Source organism: Aptenodytes forsteri, unplaced genomic scaffold (assembly GCF_000699145.1).
Source record: "Aptenodytes forsteri isolate BGI_AS27 unplaced genomic scaffold, ASM69914v1 Scaffold93, whole genome shotgun sequence".
NCBI lineage: Eukaryota > Metazoa > Chordata > Aves > Sphenisciformes > Spheniscidae > Aptenodytes > Aptenodytes forsteri.
The window spans coordinates 2,147,723-2,167,211 of record NW_008794665.1 but is presented as its reverse complement, the minus strand read 5'-3'; the positions used below and the strand labels follow the sequence as shown (position 1 = coordinate 2,167,211).

Here is a 19,489-nt window from a genome sequence, read left to right as displayed (position 1 = left end):
AATTCCCAACACTTTCCAGCCAAATTAAATTTCACTGAAACTTCACAAAAGATTTGCAGAAGCTAGCAGAAAGTAAAGAATCGGTGACCATATCTTCATCTATTGCATACCACTAAATAAAGGAAGGAAATGGTGCTCTTCAGCAGTTTACAGCAGATTTAAGTACTGTGCTGAACTGGAACAGCAGGTCCCAGTTCACCACGGTATTTAATTACCTCTTTACCTTTAGTACTAAGTAGTTTATTTCATTTCTAGCAGGCTGCTTATGTATTTAAAGTTGCTTTAAAGAGAGTATCATGTTAGTACTGCGCCAGGTCCATCTTTTCTATCAATGCGAGAGGCAAAGCAGCCAGACACAGCAACATTTCTTTTCAACTCACTAGAAAATACAGCATGTCTCTGTAAATTGCAAGTATATCTTTCAGTCACATCATAAATTGCATGTCAGCCTTTAGAAACAGCTGAAACAGATCACAGCTTAAAGTACCAGGTGCTGATATATATACATTTTTTAAATCACATTACAGAGCTCTACCTTTGATCACGATCACAAAGGGAACAGCTGAACCCATCATTTACCTCAAGTAGCTAACCAAGAACCTAACCAAGAAGAAAATACTTTGTCCGCTCTTGGTTACTAAATAGTGTTAGTTACTAAGTGTCAGCAGAGCTGTATAACTTGTCTTTTTACCTAATGAAGCAAAAGGGAATAAGAGATAAAAGATACAAAAAAATACGTTTTAACTTTATAAGAAGAGACAGCAACTTCCCCAAGATCAAAATATACACTTAGAATATATGTTGCTTCGTGATGCAAACGTAAGAAAAATTATATACCGGATAACAAAGCAATTGCCACTATTGTAATCAACAATTGTTTTCAGATGAAGTAGAAGTAGCAATTATTTTACTAGAATGAAAACAAAAAAATACAATACAATTTTCCCATCTCTGAACAAATAACACAACTATAGAATGTTCCACGTAACCCTTAATAATCTGTGAAATAAAAACCTGCATGCATTGACTCCACAGGGAAGGTCCTGCCATTCGCACTGGCAGGAGAGAGGAGCAACTGTCAGGCATTATGGCCAAAGGCCTTCAGTCACATTCATATGAAATGCTTTGCGCTACAGATATCCCTCGGATTAAAATGGATAACATTTCCTCCTTAAGGTCATCAAATTAAAATCATTTAGGACAGAGCCCTACAATCCTACCGGACAAATGTGGAGGGCTCAAAGCATCCTGGGTTACCCACGTGCCACACCCAGGGTATCTGTTTTCCTGCATGCCCATGGCTCTATCCTTGCTCCAAGGCATCCCCTAGGTGTCCTGAATGCAAAGAAAGCCTTGACATGGACATCCTGGTGCAGACAGGAAGAGGTGCATGAGCCTGGTGTGTCATCTCACTCCCCCACTGGGAGGAAACAACAGAAACCATTTTCAGAAGATAAGAGAAACGCACAGGAGGTGGGTGTATGCTAACAGTGATATGGAGGCAGAGTAAAATGCACCAGGATCTCCAAATGTCCACGCGTGGTAAGAAAACCAGTGTGGGAACAGGAGGAAAGTCCTCTAAACTTCAAAAGGTGTAGCACAGAGCCTTTGAGGATGAGCCCATTCTGAATTACATGGAGCACTGGAAGAAACATGAAAACCACTTTATTTCTGCAGTGCTGTTTTCTACATCACTAAGATACAAGACAGTACTCCTCTGAGCTATCAACTCCCGTTTGTTTGTTTGTTGGATGGTTATTCAGAGGAATGGCAGCTTTTATTTCAGCAGTACAGATAAAAGTATTGCACTGAAATTTAAATGTCAAAGAATACATACTCAAATGTCAAATACCAACAGACAAATGCCAACAGAGAAATGTCAGAAATACACCCATGTCTTCCACTGAATATAACTATATCTGCACAAACGCAAGCCACAGCATGATGTGTAAAAGCGAGAGTTTTTCTGCAGTTCCTTTGGGATGGTAACACCACTGGTGTCAATAAAATCAGTATCTGGCAGCGCTCTGACTGTGTTACTCCAAGTACCCAACTCTGGCAACACATATAGCCTACGCGATCCGTGGTCTGCAAGGTGATGGATGGCATTTACAGACGTAACGGTACGATATTTGTATTTCAGACAAATCCCACTCCTGAATTTGCTAACTTGTCACTAGATGAAGGACCCCAACATAATGAACTTCCACATGAATGCTTCCGCTGCTTTCCAGGTATGACATGCAATTTGAAGGAGGGGACTTGCAGACAGTTTCTGCTAGATACATGGCCTAATTTGGGCAATAAAAACAAACACAAACATGAATTCTTGGTGTTTCCTAAATTGTTTGCTTTTTTGAGTCCTAGGAATATTAACCGGAACCCAAACAGAACTAAATTCAAGTAGAATTTGGACTCTTGAGAAATTCGAGTGTGTTTTAAAATTTTACTTGCTTTCATTAAAATCAATTGATTGTTCCTCAGGAAAAAAAAAATGAAGTTCTTTACACACTTGACTTGGTGTGAACTTCTTGTCCCAATGGCTTCAATGGGGCTTTTGTCATTATTTCATCCTTCATTCTTAATAATCTGTGAAATAAAAACCTGCATGCATTGACTCCACAGGGAAGGTCCTGCCATTCGCACTGGCAGGAGAGAGGAGCAACTGTCAGGCATTATGGCCAAAGGCCTTCAGTCACATTCATATGAAATGCTTTGCGCTACAGATATCCCTCGGATTAAAATGGATAACATTTCCTCCTTAAGGTCATCAAATTAAAATCATTTAGGACAGAGCCCTACAATCCTACCGGACAAATGTGGAGGGCTCAAAGCATCCTGGGTTACCCACGTGCCACACCCAGGGTATCTGTTTTCCTGCATGCCCATGGCTCTATCCTTGCTCCAAGGCATCCCCTAGGTGTCCTGAATGCAAAGAAAGCCTTGACATGGACATCCTGGTGCAGACAGGAAGAGGTGCATGAGCCTGGTGTGTCATCTCATTCCCCCACTGGGAGGAAACAACAGAAACCATTTTCAGAAGATAAGAGAAACGCACAGGAGGTGGGTGTATGCTAACAGTGATATGGAGGCAGAGTAAAATGCACCAGGATCTCCAAATGTCCACACGTGGTAAGAAAACCAGTGTGGGAACAGGAGGAAAGTCCTCTAAACTTCAAAAGGTGTAGCACAGAGCCTTTGAGGATGAGCCCATTCTGAATTACATGGAGCACTGGAAGAAACATGAAAACCACTTTATTTCTGCAGTGCTGTTTTCTACATCACTAAGATACAAGACAGTACTCCTCTGAGCTATCAACTCCCGTTTGTTTGTTTGTTGGATGGTTATTCAGAGGAATGGCAGCTTTTATTTCAGCAGTACAGATAAAAGTATTGCACTGAAATTTAAATGTCAAAGAATACATACTCAAATGTCAAATACCAACAGACAAATGCCAACAGAGAAATGTCAGAAATACACCCATGTCTTCCACTGAATATAACTATATCTGCACAAACGCAAGCCACAGCATGATGTGTAAAAGCGAGAGTTTTTCTGCAGTTCCTTTGGGATGGTAACACCACTGGTGTCAATAAAATCAGTATCTGGCAGCGCTCTGACTGTGTTACTCCAAGTACCCAACTCTGGCAACACATATAGCCTACGCGATCCGTGGTCTGCAAGGTGATGGATGGCATTTACAGACGTAACGGTACAATATTTGTATTTCAGACAAATCCCACTCCTGAATTTGCTAACTTGTCACTAGATGAAGGACCCCAACATAATGAACTTCCACATGAATGCTTCCGCTGCTTTCCAGGTATGACATGCAATTTGAAGGAGGGGACTTGCAGACAGTTTCTGCTAGATACATGGCCTAATTTGGGCAATAAAAACAAACACAAACATGAATTCTTGGTGTTTCCTAAATTGTTTGCTTTTTTGAGTCCTAGGAATATTAACCGGAACCCAAACAGAACTAAATTCAAGTAGAATTTGGACTCTTGAGAAATTCGAGTGTGTTTTAAAATTTTACTTGCTTTCATTAAAATCAATTGATTGTTCCTCAGGAAAAAAAAAATAAAGTTCTTTACACACTTGACTTGGTGTGAACTTCTTGTCCCAATGGCTTCAATGGGGCTTTTGTCATTATTTCATCCTTCATTATCGCCTATAAAAGTACTTGGAAACATGTTAATTAGGGAAGATGCTTTTGTTTAGAAATTTCAGTCAGTCTGCTAATTGCAGCTGCTTCCACTAGAGTTGAGAAATAAAAATGGTTAGGTAGTTCTGTAGTCAGACCACTAAATACATGAAAATCTGAAGTGCACTGTAATTAGTGTAGCTAACAAAAATATATCTGACTCCTGTAATTATTGTGATTTGCTTCCAACACTAGGGGCTCATACACTGTAAAGTAAAACCTAATCAAAGATAAAATATGTGAACTTTTGTCAAAAGAGTAAACCCAACATATGGCATTTTGCCCTTAAAATTTTATTTTCCTCTCTATGTTGTAAATGAATGTTTTAGGATCCCCAGCTTGTTTTTTTAACTTTGTGACATTGATTATAAGTACCATATTTATTTTGAATCCTTTTACTATTCAATTTAGGGTAAAAAATACAATATTTAATTGGAATTATTTTGAATTTTTTTTGAAAGATGCTTCCAGGAACAATTATCACATTCTCACAATATATACAGAAATTTCTTTCTAAAGAAAATTCCTTTCTCTACACCAGGACTCTTTCTAAAGCTTTCTCTGGTTCACTGAATGCTGTTTAGAAAAAAAATTGGAACAGATTAAATCTGTTATGCTCTGGACACTTTCTTCTTTTTAACCAGCTGCAGCGCATCACAAAACTCTAAGGATAGGCATTTATATTGCAACCTTCAACAGGAAAATTTTCTTATAATCTCTGTATTTAATTTTAAATGCTCGTCTCGGCAAACATAAAAAAAATACGTACTTTCAGTATCTTACTTCTTAACTTTGCTTTTCTCCTGAACAGGGTCTTGTGACACTGAGTTTCATGGTCTAATTGTATTCTGTGCAAAACTCTATTCAACTTCAAATCTATTTCCTTTCAAAGACAGTGAATGTCTTTTTGTCCTTGAACTATGATAAAGGGTAAACAAGGAAAGTTCAAAAAGCCTGTTTGTACAATCTCATTGTTTTGCACAATTTACATGTGCCCGTGGTCATTAATCTCTTCTTTAAAAGTAAACTGTACCATAGTTTAAATTTGCACTATAAATCTAAATTATACCATCGGAAAAGAGCTAGAAAGGCTAGGGAGTCTTTTTGTACTTTTATATTTCCAAGATCTTTCTGTGGGTCTCTCTCTTCTATCTTTTTGTGAAATGGAAGAACACAATTTAATGCTTCATTCTGGCATTCACCCAGACAGGCCTGAAGTCAAAAACCAGCCGAAGTCAACCAATTAAATTAAATGAAGAGATACAGATTTGTCTTAAAAAGGACTACTTGGTTGCTCTAAAGAATAAATAGCTCCTCGATGCATAGCAAGGAAAATAAATCAAGTCAAAATATATTGAAACAGACTGAATTTATAGGTGAGGGAATAAGGACTCATCCAATGTTCTGGTCGCCCAAAGACTTTGCAAAGTGCACCTCCAAATATCAACAAGATCCAGTTCCATTTAGTTTCCGAAGCATCTGTCAGGATCTCTGCTCAAGGTGACATAGCTATAGGCACGTGTGTACATTAAGGTATTGACAACAGATGAAACAGCAGGAATGGAATAACAATTCCAATGAAAAGCAGAGGAGAAGTTTCAGGAGTTGAGAGACACTTTTAACTTCTTATTTATCTCTCCCTTCTTTCAGAGCACTTATCTGTTACTGCAGAAGGTATGCAGACAAATGATGTACTTCATCATACAGTGACACTGACACATGGAACCAGTTTACATATATTAAGATAACTTTCTCTCTCATTTGCTTTCAGACAATCACTTCAGGTTCCTCACATATGAAAACCACTGTAATCTGATACACTAAATGAAGAGATCTTGGTATTATCTTTCAGGAGGTCTGTCTTTGAAGGAGAGTTGCTCCTGGAAAAGCCTTTTAGTCTTTTATTTTCCTAAGAGGTACCATATGATTTTTGCTACTTTTGCCATCCCAGATGGGCAGTTGCCCAAAGTTAAGGGTATACATTGCAAATAGAGACCTGCTTCCACCATTCCTTACACAGGACTTACATTTATTTTTACAGACTAGCAAAACTGAAATACCAAGAAAAAGTAATTTTGCTCAAGATGTACGCCATTTCCTCAATCTAAGTCCAAGTATTTGGACCGTGTCTGGCAACTGAATACATAACATTACACTTACTCTGTAAAAGTTAATTTCTACTAAAAACATTGTGTGCTTATTTCATGAAGACAAGACATTACAGAAATTTTGACTATGTTACAACAGATTTTCTGTACCTATGAATTTTGATAATCTAACAGTTGCAGCATCCCACTTTGACCATAAGTATCAAGTGTCAATCTGGGTGCTCTAAACATAATTCAATGTAAAATTTGCTATTTTGGAAATGGGTTGCAAGGGTTACAAAACAACAGCTTTCACTGGTCTTTTGGGACAGTCGATCAGCAGCTTAACACATTCTGTATTACAAACAGCAGCTTGATCAATGCGACCTACTCCAAGGCCTCTTTGCAATAATAAAATAGATGGGTAACTAGAAGTTCAAGACTTTTCTCCCATTTCTTACTCCTCTTAACGACAGACAACAACACGTTATCTGCCATCAAACACACTTCTGTTAACAGGGAACACAAGAAAGGTTTTAAAAAAAATCAGTAAAAATAGTCTCTTATTTGAATATATGTAGCCTCACCTTGCGGATGCCTCTGCCAAGATCTTCTCCATAATTTGTCCCCAAAATTTCAAAATGCACATTGGGATTCCCCCCATTTTCTGCAAATTCCAGTTCTCCAGTCAAGCCATTCACTCCACCCTATTGGAAAAAAAGGAGAATGGAGTGAAAACTCAGAAGTAGCCAATTATAATAACCTTTTGTTTCTCCAAGGGATTTGTGCACTAAGTATGCAGAATACATACACAACTACCAGAATTAGGACAGTTTTCCAAAGACCATATTTCCCTAAAAATTCTGAAGCCTAAATTGTTCCTGCATCATTTAAGCTCTTCACAGAAGAATCAAACTCAACAATGCTAAGCAGATGCAATACAAGCAATAGTCCTACTCTTTTGCACTCCAATTTTTGTTCTTTGACCCATCAGCGTATATGTATAGGCATTCTAGCCCCATAAAAAAAAAAAGTTTTTCGACTAATTTTAGCGGAAGCAAAACTAAAGACAAATATATAAAAGGAATTGCACAGAAATTAGTTTTGTTTGTTTATTATTGCTTTTTTCCCCTAAATGTTTCTCAACCAAAAGAGATTTCCACATAAGATCAGGTTGAGTTTTGGACCAAGTTAGGTGTTTTTTGAGCCCAACATAAGTGATCTGTACAAATGAAGAGGGGCTTGCCTAGCTGAATATAATGATTTTTCTGTTTTTCTCCACAACTCTTCTCTACTACTAAGAATGCATGAGATGAGCAACAATGCAGCATAGTTTCAAACTTGCTTTTACTTATTTACATTTTAGTCAAAGGGGTTAAAACAGTAAAGATGAAACAATGAATATTTACTATAAAGAATCAGAGTTGACAGGGCTATACATGCCACAGCAATACTCAAAATATATTCCAGGGTTAATTAAACATGACACACATTTCATCTTTGTATAAGAACTGTGATGACCTGAACAGTAAAATCAACAGAGCCACGGGAAATGCCTACAATGAAAACCTTTAGCCTTAAAAAATTTCTTCAGTTTTCAGATTCAGGGAAAATTAGATGTTTAACCCACTTCTTCCAAACAAAATTGAACAATATTTTAAGTATGCACAAGAAAAACATCTGCCTTTGGTGTAAAACCATATGAAATGCACAGCTTTTTTTCAAAACATAAGGCAAGAGTTTTGCAGTTGTGATTGCTCTTTCAGTTAAGAGCTTTATTACTTGAACTGAAAAAAAATGGAAAATAAACTCTTGCAATATAAGCTACCTAGCTAAGCACATGAGCCTTGCTGAATCGTGATTTTACAAGCTCTATTCTCACATCTTCTGTTTGGAGAAAATCCAGGAAGGAGTACAAAATTTGAATATCCATTGGAGATTAGTATGAACTAACAAAATTTGGTCATCCTTTTATAAAACATTAATATGATTATAATAAAAATAAGGAAGTTGATCATTGAGATAATACATTTAAAACTTACTAAAGACTACTAGAGACTAGTATTGTCAGGGAATAATACATAAATATTTCATGGCGTGCCAGTTAAAAATGATAACACTTTGTGTATATACATATTTTTAATCTTTTTAAAATCTTTTCTACAATATTTACTTTTTGGATAAGATATTAGAATAAAAATTTTTTAAAAAAAGAAAAAACAACATCCTGATTGAGGGTACATCTGCACAGTCTTTTGCAGGAAGACTCCAGGTTATTTTGCCCTCAGTGAGAGCCAGCCAGGCAATTTTGATGCATGTCGCTATGGTTAGCACGACACTGAGGTTACTTATTAGCTTGAGCACAATCCTGTAATAATCACACCTTCATGGTTTTTAGATTGGCTGGTTCAGAGTAAAGACAGAGTGAGCTTGTGTTTACCTGCAAAATCATTTGAACATATCCTTCAGTAAATAACCGAGTTTCACAAATATAAACCTTTTCTGCTAACTTAAATTTGACTACATCTTATTCATGAACCAGAAATAAAAAACTGATCCACATACCTTTTTTTCTCATATGGTCTCATCTGGCTTTTTGATTAATTAAGCCAGAATTTCACGGTACATGTGATGTAGAAATGCCTGCAAAGCAGCCCAGATCTGCAAGGCTTGGGATCCCCATCTGACCCTTGAAAGCCTCCATCTGGCTGACTTGCCCTCCCTGACAGTATAACACCTCTTCCTAGTCCTGGCACCACTCTGACCCCTTACCATATACTGCCTTTATTATATTATACTTCATATTTCCTATATTACTTCCTAAAACTTTTTCCCCCACAATGTGAATTAAACCTGTGGGTCTGAGGTAGGTAAACTATGAAAATTAATTAAACTGCTATAAGACTACCCTGAGCTGCACCATGATCTCAAGTGAGCCACAAGCAATTTCTGGAAAAAAAAAGGGAAAACTCTGGAACGAAATGATAAAAGAAAGGAAATATTCAACAAAAAAATTTTTATCTGTTAATACAGATGTTTGTGTTTTCCTTTCTTCTTATTTTGTGACAAAGTAGCTTTAAATTGGGAACTTCCAATATAGAAAATTAAAGTGACTTTATTTTCCAAATTGAGAGTGCTCCCACAATAATTTATGGGACATAAAGATAGAATCATGTCTAAAACATAAATGATTTTTTGAGACTTGAGACAGCAACTTAAAATTTTAGTCATTTTTTAATTTTTTATAACTTTTGTCCTTATTTGAGCAAATATGATTAAAAAAAGATCATTTGAAGAAGTATTTCACCTCAGTTACATTTGAAGTAATGAAATCCACTTTTTAAGAAAACAGAATATTCCATGGAAATACACAGCCCCTAACATATAGTACAGGTTAACAGACTTACCTACTATATTTTGGAATTGAATCTCTATCCAAAACCATTGTGTAAGTTTATTTACCTTGATTTTTACATGGCTGCAACTGTTGGGCCAGATACAAACTGTAAGCCTGTTAGTTATTTTTATTTGTCTGAAATCCAGTGGTAACCATAACAACAATTTTTCTCATTCATCTATTTTGGCAATTTTATCATGCTTTGAAAATTTCTCATGTAAGAGTGTCTTTGATTAGAGCTTTCTTTCCTAGACTGTGTACATCTGCAAATAGCGTAATAAGAACTCAGATTAGATGGGAACGCTCCTGGCTTAGAAAGGGCAGGGGTAGAAAGACAAAACAGTGAAGAACTGCCCATATAATAGCAACAACAATACTAAATCTGATAGGAAACTTCCTGGAGGTCCTGATGCCTCCTCCCTGCCTGGGACCTACCTTGCTGGACCTGCAGGCCAGGCAATCCTATTATTGCTCTCCACTGTCCCACACATCCTTTTTACAAGGCTTAGACGAGCCTGTTTTATTACTTAGGGCTGATGGAGTGGGACAGCATATTGTCTAGAAAGAGTTTCAGGACGTTACTCCAATTTTTCTGCATAGTCTTTCACAGTGTGAATCCCTCTAAAACACTTACTTGATTTACAGCATGTGCTTTATCCCTCCGCTAATGCATAGTGGAAGGAGATCACAGAGAAAACGGCCACCTGTATGACAGTAACTGATGAAGTAACTTCCTGATGAGATTTTCCTAAGTTATTTTAGCGTTAATTACGATAATGGGCAAGAGTCAAAGAAATTTTTCATTCCATTTAACTTACAGAAACAATGCTATTTGGGGAAAAATGAAGATAGATTTATTATCTACTCTCTCAAATTCCTATAAGGTTGAGCTGCAACCAATGTAATTTCCTGACACATTTAAAATTGAAGAGTGGAATGTCAGTTCTTAGGACAAAAATGTTTTACTTACGTTGCTGATCACTGCTCTGGGTTTTGCAGAGCTGTTCTAAAGCTTGGCAATATAGTTAAAGCCTACTTGAGTCCCGTCTAGACTGTCAAGATAAACTGCAGTTTATATATGCTTAGGCACTACTATACTGTAAGTCCCTGAAGAAAGCACTATTTACCCAGCAGTCAGGACCTCACTTGGGAATGTCAGCTTGCCAAGCATCAGTTATAAAATATTGTACTTGATCTCACAGTTCCTGTTCAAACTTCCTCTTTTTTTCAAAATACGGTTATGCTCAGACACTAGCTATTTTGCAATTAAGGGAAAAACTGTCATTACAGGCAGAAAAAAAATGCTATAAGCATTAAATGAGTTTCACATTTTATTCTTGAAAAAATCTGATATCGAAAACATTGTTGAGTTTTCAACTCAACACACCATTTTTAGCTGCTAGCGAAGAGTTCCTAATCTAGTGCCTGAAAATCAATTTGGCATCTTTTTTGCACATCACCACTGAACATCACTGACATTTCTGAGACAAGAACTAGTTGACAATTCCACACATGATTCATGAAACAGCACGAGGTACAGCTCATTTTCCACAAAGGAATAGGCTCTACGTTGCTGCTAGCACTAAAAATTTGCTGTGTGTCAGTGAGCTAAACAAATGTAACTGGGAAGAGATCAGGTAAGCGTGAAAGAAGATATATGCAGTAACTTGATGTCATTTTTCTGAGTTGATCCTCCATATAATCCTACTTACATTTATTCTCAGGCTATTCAGGAAGATTAATTTTTCCCACAGTAGAATTATTTTCTAGTAATACTTCTCTCTCTCACTGTGAAATAGCTTTACTGAGAAATAAACAAGTGAGCATGTGTTTGGGAATAGTTCTTATTACAGAAGTGAATTTAGAACTAATTGCTAGAGCTGGCCAAATTCATTAGAAGGATTGTATTTCCTGATGAATTTAACTATTTATTCAGCTCCAGAATGGGTAGAAACCGATATTAGATTTTAATAATTGTAGTGGGCTTAAAATGTTTTTTTAGGCTTTGTCCAATCAGCTGAATTCATACAGAAAAAAACAGCTTTTGGAGTTGTTTGTAGAAATAGCGACGCAGGAATCATGTGTTCAACAGTGAAAAGTAACAAATGACAATAGGGAATGATTCAGACAGCTACTTTGCCATTTCAAGAAATGTTTGAAACTCTAATTCCCCCTCATTCCCTACTCTTCTCTATTAGCTCATTAGTCATAAAGAAATTAGTTTATTTACCACCAGAGTTCTCTTTTTAACAAGTGCTGCTGCAGGTAGAACATCAGCATCCCTTTCTCTTACCTTCTTCAGTGTGTAGCTTATAGAGATTTCCCATCTCTTTTCTTGTTTTCCCCTCCAGAAATCAGAGAGATTCCCTCTGCAGCTAAAACACTGCCAGATATTCCTGTTTCTGGATCTCCGATTCTAGAAGACAGATTTTTCTTCTAGAAAAGTTTCCTCTTCTAGAACTAGTTTTTCCTGCTTTTTTAGCAACAAGAGCTCAGTTGTGAACAGCAGTAGATAGCAACATCACCTCCACTTTGCTGCTGCCAGGAGAACAGCTACTTCAGTTGCTAGTCCTTTTCTAAGGCAGGCAGGCTGGAATTGGGCATCTCTTCCTCAACTCTTCCCCCCCCACCACCACACTTGGCTACAATGCGACACCCACTGAAACTACATTGAGGTGAGGGACAATCAGGGACAAGACGGTGATTCTGGCTCTGTGATACAGGTCGTTATGAAGGCAGAGTTAAAGTTGTGCAGAGGATGGAAGTTATTTTTCCAGGAGCATTTAAGAAATCTCAGAATGTTCCTTCACCCTGAACTACAACAATATCTTCTTATGATATTCCATTATACACTACATCTTTGAAACAGTGGTGATTTCAAAGAAAACACAGAAACTTATATTCAGAAACTATTTAAATACCACATGGTAACTTTTTCTTGTTTTCTTTCAAAGCTTTCCTCTGCCTAGGGATTGAAATGGTAGACACACACACACAGAGGAAATTTCTGTATTTAATTTTAGATTAAATTTTGACTTTCAATTTTAGCATGTTACTTCCAGAAATTCATCTCTGTCAGCACAACGCCATATAAGGAGTATTTGGATTACTCAATTTACACGAATAAAATGGCTTCTTATCAAAGCCATCTCAGTCAAATAGCAGAGAAACCCAAGAGCAACAGGACACAAGCCTGGTTAGCTGCACACATCAGGAATTTCCGTGACATTTGATTCATTTTCTAGCAAGCTAACCACAGCCCTGGAATTTCCACTTGCTCCTGCCTTCTTGAATACTTTCATATTTCTCCTGGCCATTTCTCTTCATGTTTCAGGGTTAAGAGCTATAAACTGATCTTCAACACAGTGCAACTCTTCTGTGAAAGGTCACAGGAGGAGTTTGTTTTATTAATCACATAATTTTAGGAGGTGAGAATTGGAAGATGATAAACTGGATAGCTAGAACGATGTGGCAAAGAATGGAATAAACTCTGTTTGAGATGCAAAGAGAGGAGATGGTGGTAAGAAACAGCATAAAGGATGTTTATATAAGATAACAGGATCAGTCTCACATCCACAAACAACACAAGCAAGCAAATAATCATAATGTAAAACAGTCAGCAGCCCTTTCCATGGTGGAGTACTTCTAAATTTAGAGATGCTAGTAGGGTTACCAGACTTTGCCTGAAACTCAGGCATTTTGACTTTTCCGGCTCAGGCATCTTATTCAGATTTGAGTAAGTAGAAATAGCTTTTAGTTTATTAATGAAAAAGTGTGCAACAGTATTTACAAAATGCAAGTTGATAAGAAAAGTTCCAGAACCAGCCTTGCCTGAAACATAGCTTAAAATACATGGGACTGCCAAATGTGAATTTGAAATTGCTTTGATAGGTTAAGAGCAATACAGTTTAGAGCCCCTTAAAGCCATATCCTGCCCCTGAAATGTGTCCTGGATTATCCTTTCAAACTATTAGAATGGAAACTGGGGACAGCCACCAAAGAAAGCCTCAAACTGTTATTTTGGAGCTAATGCAGACTGACCCAGGATTGGGGAAAAAATAAGCAGTGTTCAAAGGCACCTTACATTTTGCCTGCATCATCATAATTTCTGGTGCAGTTAAAGACCTAATGCAGAACAGCAACTTCTTCAAAGAACATTATATTTTAAATTACTTTTTATGATCTTTTAATGAAAGCCATGAATAAAGCACCATTTTTTTCTTAATTTTACATTTTTTTTTTAACTGCCCTGGTTTTTTTTTTATTTAGAATGTAGGTACTGCCAGCACTTTAAGTAAAGGAAGTATTTACTTATTACCTAAGTAATTAGTATTTACTAATTACCTAAGTACCTACTTATTACCAGGAAGTACATGCAGACAAATTAGAAAGCAGTTTTATGAAAGACATCAATAACATAAGGAAGCTGAACCAAATAACTTAAAGGGAAGGGTGAACTACCAACCTATGCATATTTTGACTAAATAAATGACCCGGAAGGCTGTGATAATTGTCTCCAAGTATGTGGAGGCTGTGAACATCATGAAGAAAGGGAATAACTAAGAAAAAATATCTTTAAAGACTGAAGAACAGGGAAAGCATCTTAGGCATGAGCACGATTAAGGTATGAAATAATAATCACAGGGAAGTAGCGAGAGCTTAACATTAGATAAAGCACTGTAGAGACTGTTATAGGGAACGGTTCTGCAATGGCAGGATATAGACTGGATGAGTTAAGGTTTTCCTCACTCTCATTTCTATTATTTCACTATATTAATGTCAATAGCAGTGCAACAGCAAATTCCACAGAACATTACGCAAGTGTAATTCCGCAACCTTCTTTTTTCTTTTACAAATAAAATAGTAAATTTATCTGCTTTACCTCCTAACCTGTGACACTTTTTCAATAGGATATTATTCGTACCTGAAAATTCTAGTAGTTTGGTAGTTTTGGTAAACAAACTCATTGAATTAATTTCAAATATGCTCATTATGACATGGAAAAGAAACAAAAATAATTAAAGACTACTTTCATTCAGAAACCGTAAATATATCAAAACTATTGCTTTGAAAAGACAATGATGGTACTGGCAAGAATAGTAGGCACCTCAGAAGGAAATACTGCCTAATGCAAGTATTTCAGAAATCAGAGATGAGGAAATACAGGGAAAAGGTACCTTCTTAATGGTTTCCAACATGGATCGTCCTCCTTGCCAGGGTTTAGAGTTCTTCCTGATGCAGGTGAGGCTGGCCATGCTGTGCCACTTCCTGTCCTCCAGCTTCTTATGAAAGGCATTCGCCAACAGGAGGACAGTGTCGTATATATACAGGTTTGAAATCTGCAAAGACATTAAAAAGGGATTATTAGTATTATTATTTGTGGTCTCCTGCCAGCAGCCAGAATTTATCATTTGTTTTGCCTCACCCATAACCCTCTGGTAATTAAACGACTTATTTGGTATTAAGAAGAAACTGTAAGAGTCAAGAAGTCCTATCTTTGGCTCTGGTAGAAACTGCAGCTAGGGGCTGTCACACTACAAGTGATTTGCAGCAACAAACTACGCTACTACACTACAAAGCACTACTACATGTGAAGTACAGGCAACCCAATCACTGGCACAGCTCCACTTGCAGGATTTAAAGCCCTACTCGTGAACGTAAACAGACTTTCTTTTACTTTTAACCAGTTGCCTGCAACTTTCGATTTTCCAGTCACAAGATATTTGGACACCATCAAATTCTCTTCAAGATTGTTTTGTTCTTTTGAAAAACAGAAACTCTGAAAAGGTAAATAAATCATTTCAGCGTCGTTTTTTGTTCCTGATTTTTGCAGTCACTTCTGATTGAGGCAATTTCTGGAATGAAATATGATCCGATGAAATCTTTCTCAGCGTGCAGTTGCATGTCGATTCTGCAATTGATAGTGTTTCCTGTCAGAGTATTTGGCAATGGCTGTTAATTCCTTGCAGGATGAAACTCTTACTGAGCAAATGTGTATATGTTTCATTGTGAGCATAGTTACACACATACAGTGCGAGGAAGTTCCAGTTTGGCATCAAACAGAGAACAGTTGAACTCAAGAAAAGAAATCACTTGTGTGCCAGTTCCACTTACCATGTACTATTTCTATGTATGTACTTCTAAATGCACACAGTGCAAAGTCAGATGTGAAAGATACAATTCAACGTAACAGAACAGAAGCTCAGAATTCATGAACACTTCTGAAACAAGTAATTTACAATATAGCTTTATTTCAGTCATTTCTGTCCTCAAATGGCAGGAACATTTAAGTTACTAACACTATCATAAAGAGAAACCTCAGCTCTCCTGAACAGAGGTTCTCGGGAAGAGAAATGATGTTCAGAAATGAGAAGGACCTTTGGGAATACTATTTTTCGATAACTTAGTGGTCATTTGAAGCCATGGGGCCTGAAGTTATTGAGGGAAACTCAGTTTCACAGCTGCACTATGAAGGGGGCTGTAGACCATTCCTAGTGCCCGAAGACAAATTAGCCAGCAGCAATTTGCTAACTGAGGCAAGGTTGCTGGTTTTTTTCCTCCATCAGTAACAGACAAGCCAAAAGACATTTCCCAGATTTGTGGAATATGTTGACTGCTCTGTGTAAGGGTTTCTCCATACAGATGGTCTGCACAAAACCATAAAAGAAGGAGGAAGCTTAAAATAGCAAAGTATGCCAACTTTGTGGAGAATGCCCCTATTCTACCTCTTAAAAGTATCCAAAGACTGGGAAAGTCCTGCAGCTATTGGGAGGGGGTGTATGCCAAGGAAGCACAATAATGCCGAAGATCTGAGACACTGATTGGCAAATCCACATATCACCTTAAAAAAAAGGAAAAAAAAAGGAAGAAAAAAAAAAGAATACCCTCTGTTCCTGCCTAATTATTCCTTTCCATATAACCTATTTTTTTATGTTTTTATTTTCTTATGTAAATTCCATCTTTATGCTGGCTTTGCCTGCGTCATCCGCAATCTGCTCTGTACAGTTCTCACAGGAACGTTTTGTGACAGACTCCTTCCCTGCCTAGCATCCAGGAAAGAGGTCGTCTTTCTCCTTACCCGGCCAGAATTTCCTGGGGCATTTTGCCTTCCACATTTTATCGAAGGAGATCTAATGGTCTGCTGCTTTCCCTCCCGATAAACTCCTGGGATCCTCTATTGCCTTTACAACTCTACATCATTAGTACCACAAACGCACAGAATTTCTGATCCGTATTTTTTAAATGACAATGATCCTTCTCTCCCTCTTTCTGGAAAATGCTTCTTTATTCTTACTCGAGCTTCTCCCTTGACTCCAGTGGCTGTGAATATTTCCATTTCAGTATTCACCCAGGAACTAATTTACTTTCCACAGATGCACAGGCCAGGCATCACTATGCATAACAGGATTAAAAGCATGGATTGAGGATCTCGGTTCAGATTAATCAAGCACTTTTAAAATAACTTGGATGATTTGTCTGTGTATTGTAAACCTACAAAGAATTCAAAGCATTTCAGCTAAAACCATATTTCCTCCAAAAAGTTGGCACCACAGGGACATTTGTTTCAGGGGGAAAGAAGGAATTATTTCTATGCTGTAAGGCAAGTTTATCTTACATAAGCCTTCGGCAAAGGAAAAAAAAAAAAAAACAAAACCTCTAGAGAGCAGAGACAATAAGGTCACTAATGAGATTAAATTGGAACATGAAGGGCTACAGATGCCAAGTCATCACTTCCCAAAAAAATGACATTGCTTTCAAGGTAGCTTCCATAACCCAATATCATGGGAATAGAAGACTGTTATCACAGTTCATGAGGAAGGATGCACTCACTAATCTAAAAGTAATATAGCTGGGCCTTCATCAAGTACTAACAGGGCTCAGGAGTACAGAGTTCAGCAATTATTAAGCATTGTTATTCCTTCACTAATAGTTCAGCTTAACATTTACAGCAATCAATCACTGATAATGCAATGATAAAGACACTATGATTAATTTCTGCTTCTCAAAATCACCTTTCCCTGTCACTACCAGAAGTATACTTCATTAGTAACTGTCCCGATGCACAGAGTGGGGCTGTAATTTAAAGTCACTTTACACTTTAATTCATTCCCCACATAAATGTACTGGGACATTTAACGCATTGCCTGGTATCCATTACTGATCCTTATTTATTCCAAGTCTCTTAGACTAATGGCTGGACACTTGCATTACCAAGCAGTATCTAACTGTATAACTTCTCGTTGATGTAATTCAAAATTCAGAAGTGATTTTTTGTTCCAGCATGTAGAAGAAAGGTATTTAGCAATCAGATTAAGTAGGAGTGATTAATCTGGATTAACGGTGTTTCTTTTATGCATACCTAGACTATTGCACATAGTTTTTAGACAAAAGGGTTACGGTACTAAATACTTTCGTGAATCCAGTTTTTAACTTACTTCCTCCAAAATGATACAAATTTATAGAAGTTGTTGTTTCAACTAGGACAATCCCAGAGACACAATGAGAGATCTTCACCAAAATATTTTCAGTGTTTTAATTAAGATGCTGAAAAAAATTTAATTATTCACACGGACTTTAGGGGGAGTAATTCAGAAAAAAATAAATCAAGAAATCCACCCTTATAATTTCCAGAGAATATTTCTGATTAGTCACACTTCAATGGCACAAAAAAAAGCATTAGAAATTTCAATTTATAAACTGTTTCAACTCCCCACTGGAATAGAAGTTAATTTATAATATTGTTGGGGAGAACAAAGAAACAGCGAACAAACCCCACAGCTACTCGAAGGTCTGTGCATCGTATGAAGACACCAGGGAAACTGTGTCAGAGTTTTTCTTCCTTTAATTTTTTAGTATTGTCCCACTCAGTTACTAATGAAGTGCAGCCATCTCAGGGAAAGCATGGAAAAAGCAACTCAACTGTGCAGAACAGTTAAACCAGCCAAGCTTCCATTATTCCTTTGAACCGAAACGTTACGAAAGCTTTCAATAGGAATATTACAGCTCTCCAAGCTATAGGTTGATCGAGAAGGACAGATTAAGGTATATGGTCCAATCTAACACGTTAAATGGAATTTGCCAATTTGCAGAGAATAAATGTTGATTTCTAGAGCTTTTCTTTTCTAGAGTCAGTTCACTGTTGAAGTGAAAATGAAATGATAGTGAAGTTGAAGAGAAAATAAATCAAAACATGAAGCCTCCCATCGATACACGATTCTTGGTTTTTGCCTTGCTCTAGTTAGTAACTTTGTTCATGAAAACTGTTCTTTGCAATCTCTAGTGGCTGCACGTAATTACACCCCCCCCAGCTTTTACGCATTATCCATAGACTACTGAAGTTCCCCCTAGGACCATGCTGCCATAACAGAATGGCGCAACCTAAAGATTTTTCAGAGTTCCTAAATAGCCTCTAGAGATATCCTATGCATCTATTGACCTTACAGAGCCCTGTTTATTTTAAGAACTCTAATGGGATCACTGTGCAGTGTGCTATGGCCAAAGTTTTTCACGTCATCAGTAGTTGCTTACTGGCTGCTTTGTGAACAATTAGTGAGGCAAAGGCTTTTACAGCTAACTTGAAACAGGGCAAGACAAACCACACTTTTCCTCCTTTTCCCCTTACATGTTTTCATTCTAAGCAAGGACACTCTTCAACACCTCCCTATTTCTCTCCCGTTGTTTTCTTTCACTCCTTTCCTTCAGCATCACAAGACGACTGCTCTCTTTGCTGCTAAGTCAGATATGCTCCTCCTGCACCGCTGCTGATGCAGTCGCCTTTCCACAATTTCATAAATGAC

The 19,489-nt window shown here is 37.3% G+C and overlaps 1 protein-coding gene across 1 annotated transcript in view; it reads right to left on the bottom strand.

The window, feature by feature from the left end:
• The window catches only part of GRID2 (glutamate ionotropic receptor delta type subunit 2), a 766,470-nt gene that overhangs the window by 217,740 nt on the left and 529,241 nt on the right, over window positions 1-19,489 (bottom strand). The window contains 2 exon segments of the mRNA XM_009273536.1: window positions 6,883-7,002; window positions 14,870-15,031. Coding sequence (XP_009271811.1) covers window positions 6,883-7,002; window positions 14,870-15,031 — 282 coding nt within the window.